Source organism: Alexandromys fortis, unplaced genomic scaffold, assembly GCF_014885135.2.
Source record: "Alexandromys fortis isolate MF-2015 unplaced genomic scaffold, M_Fortis_MF-2015_v1.1 scaffold_34, whole genome shotgun sequence".
NCBI classification, from domain to species: domain Eukaryota; kingdom Metazoa; phylum Chordata; class Mammalia; order Rodentia; family Cricetidae; genus Alexandromys; species Alexandromys fortis.
In genome coordinates this window covers 2,106,405-2,112,404 of record NW_026067933.1, presented here as the reverse complement: position 1 = coordinate 2,112,404, position 6,000 = coordinate 2,106,405, and the positions used below count along the sequence as shown (strand labels likewise).

General features: G+C 39.4%; 1 protein-coding gene across 1 annotated transcript in view; it reads right to left on the bottom strand.

Annotated features, from left to right (window-relative positions):
- Window positions 1-416: 416 nt before the first annotated feature.
- Iqub (IQ motif and ubiquitin domain containing) overlaps window positions 417-6,000 on the bottom strand; it is a 59,960-nt gene continuing 54,376 nt past the window's right edge. The window contains exons 12-13 of the mRNA XM_050145896.1: window positions 5,593-5,778; window positions 417-1,162 (exon numbers count right to left, since the gene is read on the bottom strand). Of these exons, the coding sequence (XP_050001853.1) occupies window positions 980-1,162; window positions 5,593-5,778 (369 nt within the window). The 3' untranslated portion in view covers window positions 417-979. The remainder of the gene's footprint in view (window positions 1,163-5,592; window positions 5,779-6,000) is intronic.

The following is a 6,000-nucleotide window of genomic DNA, read 5'->3' as shown; positions in this document are numbered from 1 at the left end:
AACTTTGGTTCTTTGCTTCTTTCGAGATTTTTCCCATTGAAGAAGGCAACTGGAGCAAAGCAGAAGTGTGAAACTGAGGGTTGCTTTTCTGGCTCTTGACGTCATCTTGGAATGATTTCAGTCCTCTTGGTAATCTATTTATCTCCTTTCCACTCTGTCTAGGCTCCCGAGCTTCTCCCTCCCTGAGCACATGGAAGGCTGTGGGATGGATGCAGTGTGTGGCTCTAGCCCTGGACCTCTATGCTGTTCCTTCTGTTTCTCTGCATCATGCATGTCTTAGAACAGGTCCTTTTGAAAATAAACCCTTCTTGAATCATGCTATTTGGAGTGTGCTGTCTCTGGATGCATTGCTATTCATCGCATATTCCAGACAGATATGAGTCAAAGTGATTATTGAGTTTATTGAGAAGCGGGCTGACAGTTGATGGGATCAAGTCCATCAAGTTGATACTTCTTACAGAATCCCAACATTTACCACAAGAAATCTCCTCCATAACTAACATTTCCACTGTTTTCCTTGCTTCATGGCATGCAATGCAGATTTGGGTTTGTTTACAGTGTTTTCTTGAATTGTGCAATTAAAAGGCAAGAGTAGACAACAAAAGTAAAAATAATTCAAATACTTATAGCAAAATACATGTATGTACAGAGAATAATTACACTCATAAAGTATATGTTAAATAAATTATTTTCATTGAAAGTTAAGCCAAGGTTTTGTTTGGCTGTTGTATTTTGACTATAAAGCATTTAGGCTTTTTTTTTTTTAAATTTAACATGAAAATAGGTTAAAATATTTTCTTTAACTATTAATCTGAAACAAAATTACAGATTAATACTAACCATCCAACAAAGGTTCATATGCACAGAACAAAACAAATATTAATGGAATCAGAAAAGTGGTTTCCATATTACATGACCTCTGTATTACTCTCTTAAGAGAGAACAAAATGCTCATCACCATGGGTATTCCTGAAACCCCCTAAAGTACAGTCCCTCGGGCTTCTATAACTTTAGGTGGCTTATCTGTGCTGTATTTACTTCTGATATCTTCTACTTCACTATCTTCAACAATAAGTGAAGCCAGCACTGGAATCTGTGAGAAATAGTTTTTAGCCAGGATGTGTTTGTGCTTGATCTTGTGGATAAAAAGGCGTCCATATTCCTGCAAATAAAAGAAAATAGAATTCTATGGAAAGCCATACATATATATTTTGCCAGATGAATCATGGCCATGTCTTAGAATGGGTTTACTTACTTACTTACTTACTTACTTACTTACTTACTTACTTACTTACTTACTTACTATATTAGTACAGCTACATTTATCAGTTTATTCAACCTAAAATGCCTTTTCTTCTCACTATGTCTCTTTCAGAGATTTGTTGTGATGATTCAGTGTAAAGTCTACAAGGGAACTCTCCTCTCTCCTCTCTCTCTCTCTCTCTCTCTCTCTCTCTCTCTCTCTCTCTCTCTCTTTCTCTCCCCACTCTCCCCTCTTAGGCCCAATTAATACTGTTGTTATTAATTCTATACTCTTTCCCCCTTCCCCGCTTCCATCTGTATGTATAGTAGTTACCTGATGTAGGGTAGGATGTTTTCAGGTGTCTACGTTTTAGTCCAGTGGCATGTAACATGTGACAAATTTATATATGTTTACACATGCATACATTTGGACAAATCTGATTTTTTTTTTTAAAAAAAAAAGCATGTTAAGGTGATTTCTTAAAAGGACTCATATATCAAGCCACCCGATGGCCTTTGCCATGCCTGGGTAGGCAGCTATGGCACTGATGAAGCTACCATCGTTCACTGTGACCCCATATGCATGAGGGAGAAAGCCAGAGGGCAGAGGGCACGGAGGGAAAGGCTGGAGGCTGAGTTTCTGTAAACATTTTGGAGACGCCACCCTAGCTGAGAACTGCCACTCCTGGCCTTGTTATGTAAGACAAATTCTGATTTGATTATACCATGATATATTTTCTCACTGTCTTATTATAGTTGAACCTAAAAGCAACTGAAACAATGAAAACTTATGCTCATTCCATTTCTTTGTTTTTCTTTTTCTACTTAGTACTTTACACGATATTTGACACATGGTAGCATGAGTAATAAACTCAGAGAAAGATATTGGGGTTCAATCTGAAGAGCAGAAAAGCAAAGCAGTCAGCCACTGGCTCTTACCTTGACCTCAGTCTGAAAATGGTGATCCTGCCTCCAGGAAACCTCATAATGAGACTGAAACTGAGAGCTGTCTCCTCCCATTTTTAATCCTCTCTAGTTCTGGGATTAAGGACATGTACCACTACCTCCTGGTTTCTATGGCAAACTAATGTGGCTACTGGGATTAAAGGTGTGTGTCATTGCTGCCTGGTCTGTAAGGCTGGCCAGTGTGGCTTGTTTTACTTTTCTGATCTTCAGGCAAGATTTTTTTTACTAAAATACAAATGAAATGCCACCAAAGCAATCCAAAGTAAGTTCTGCCTAAATTAATAAGCATCAGCTATTCCTTTCAATGCTCTCAATCAGATGTCTGTTCACGCACACACAATGCTACCTGTGTCTCCTTTAATTTTTATTTTCTGAGAGTAAGGCATTCTGCACTGCAGAACCTTTATAAGGCCAACCAGGAAAGTCAAAGAAAGCTCTGAGAACAAGAAAGTGTGCAGTGGGAATTGCCTGGCTCACAGTACTTTCATAGACAGAGTTATTACCCAACATAGCCAATGCCAGACACTAAGTGGAGATCACTTAGTGGTCTATTTGTTTAAAAAAAAAAACTTCACTACGGTGAGACAGCATCATCTCCTTGCTATAGATAAGAAAATGAAAGCATTAAAGGATTAACAAATATGTCCAATCCTACTTCATGAGGTCAGTGTAACTTTTATTCTTTTTGCTAACTCCACATTTTTAAAATTTCACAATGCAGAGACAGTAAGTCTTCATGTGCATACCTTGACAGTGAAGTGACAAGGAGGAAAGAATCTGGGACGTGGGAGATGGCGTTTTAGGGAGTCACTGGCCCAACTTCATCCAGTTTGCCAGCTATGAGAGAGTTCCTCACTCAGAAGTCCTTCTTCTCTCTCACTGCAAGGAATGGCGATCACCTTATACTCGGGGGGTGGGGGGGGGTTGGGGAGCATTTCTTATGGTGGGGATTGCAGTTGCTGTTTTGTGGTTGCCTTTGTTTGTTTCTTTGCTCTGTTGTTGCTTTGGGGGTATGCATATCCTTTAAGAGGGTTCTGGAAATGCTTTGATTTGCTGCAAGAACATGAACTATTCAAAACAAAATAGACAGTACGGTGTGCAGGTGTGCAGGACAGCGCAGGCCGGAGGCTGCTGAGAGAGGCAAAGGCTTGACACGAGCGTGAGGGCCTCTGCTCCACTGGCAGAATTCAGGATGACTAGCATCCTGAGATTAGAAACACTCCTGAATGGAACATTTAATTTGAGACTTCGGTGATTTGATTAGGTACACAAAGGAGCTGTGTGGATTAATTGAAGAAGAACCGAAATATCAGCTTTGGGAATGAATTTCAGTTTCATCGCGGGGCCCTAGATGAAATGATATTGCTAGTGTTGGCTGTGCTTCTAGTGATTAAATATTTATGAAGCAGCTTAGTTTACTAAATATAACATTTAACACAGCTTCAATTTCTTTCTGCCCTTTCTTTCCATCCCTAGAGTGATTTTTTTTTTCACAGCCTGGCTTCTTAGAACCCGAAAATTATTGGAAAAGGCAAAAATTAAAAGGAATTTCCTCTCTTTATGGAATTTCCTCAACTTTTCTTTAAAAAACAAACAGACAAACAAACAGCAGTGAGAGTCTTGGGACAGCACTGTTCAGAATGGCTGCATTTGATATCATCGCTTTATTCTCCTTTAGCTGCATCTTGTATGTGGCGTTAAAGATACAACAATAAATCGAGAGAGAACTGGGCCAGCTCTTGGAATTGCACTTGCTGAGTGTCAGTGGAGCCCTCCAGGAATGCTTCAAGGGCCCCTAAAGTTTATTCATCAGAATGTGTTACAGATTTCATCTTGTAAGTTGCTGAAATTAAGTAGCAGTTAAGTTTTGCAGTGTGTTTTCCACTCCTAGTTCGATGGAAGCAAATGGAGGATGGAAACTCATCAGTATGGCTGCTATTTAGATCACAGTCTGAATAGAATTTATTTGACAACTGAATACTTTTGTAGACAGACTCCTACTGATAAATCAAAGAACAAACTCTAGGTTCCATAATATTTATATGTTGATAATAAACATTATTCATTATACAGATACTTACTTATTTGGGGGCTTATGTGTAGTATGATTGGTAAAAACTCAGATACTGGGATTCAACCTGAAGGTCAGAAAAATGAAACATCCAGCCACTGGCTCTTACCTCTAGCCCAGTCTGAATTGGTGATCCTGCCTCCAAGAATCTCAGAACGAGACTGTGTCTGAGAGGTGTCTCCTCCCATTTTATTATATCCCTCTCTAGGCTGGGATTAAAGGCGAGCACTGCCCATTTTCTATGGCAACTAGTCTGGCTACTGGGATTAAAGGTGTGTCAACACTGCCTGGTCAGTAAGACTGACCAGTGGAGCTGTTTCACTCTCTGGCAAGCTTTATTTATTAAAATACAAATGAAATATCAATACACTTATTTTTTTAATTAATGTACAAACCGATAAGTTTCATCCTGGCATCTTCAAACAAGAATGTCATATACTTGGCTACTGCTCATCCCACCTCTTTTCTTTTCTTCTCCAGGCACTGCTGGCTCCTCCTCTCCCCAAATAGTCCCTCTTCTACTTTTATGTGGTTTTTATTTTCAAATTTTAGCTTTCATATGTAGAAGAAAGCAGATGCTATTTGTCTTTTCACGTCTGACTTACTTTAACACTATGTTCTGAATAAAACTCTAATTCACAACACAAGCATATGTACGTATATCCATTCATCAGTTGGTTGGACCTAGGTTAATTCCATATCTTGTCTGTGGTCAACAGTGCCACAGAAAACTGTGCACAGGTCTCTCTGTGGTATTCAGTCTTGGATTCCACTAGGCATATACTCGGAAGTATCATAGCTGCATCGTATGGTAGTTCCATTACTAGGATGTAGAGGAATTCCATACCGATTTCCATAGTGGATGCACCAGATAACATTCCACCAGCTGTGCTACACAAACACACACACACACACACAATTAAATATTATTTGACAAATATTTATCAAACTTCTGGTCTTCTACAGTCATTAATATAGGTACTAAATGTATAGAAGCACATAAAAGAAACACAGTCCTTCACAGAACTTGCTGTGAAATGGATATGCTCGAACTTGTTAGGCGAAAGCAAGATGATGTTGGATACTTAGACGTTTAAAGCTCTCACCTGTACACACCATATACTTATCATCCTTCTAATTTTCACACCTGAGAAACAAACACACCATCCACATATTTTGCTATTGTCACCCCATATATGAGTCTCTTGATTCAACAGAAACTCTTTAGACTGTCATGGGTACATTAAAGGGCACTCAAAATGCCTGCTATCACCCTGTTGGCTGAGTTAAGCTTTCAGAGGGCAGCATCTTACCTGCTCAATATTCTCTAGCTTGAGATGAGCGGCCGCTTCGTTCTTGGTGAGAAGAATGCAATTCCAGGGAGACCACTCCACGTTCTTGTCCCACCTGACCATGACCAGGTCGTTGAGATCATCCCAGGCACTGAGGATGGACTGGGATGCCCAGATGTTCTCGGTCAAGTACTTAATATCTTGGAGCTACACGCCAAAATAAGTTTGAACAGTCATTTTATTTTCTTCTAAATAAATGGTTTCAAAATCATCATATGAATTGGAAAAAATAACTAAGTTTTGTTGAGTGAATTTTTAAAGGGGAATGGTACTTAAAAGACTTTCCTTTCTTGTACCACAGCCCAAAATTTGTCGTCTTTCAACATCACCCACATGAAACTGCAGTGGGACATCTCATTCTCTGACTGT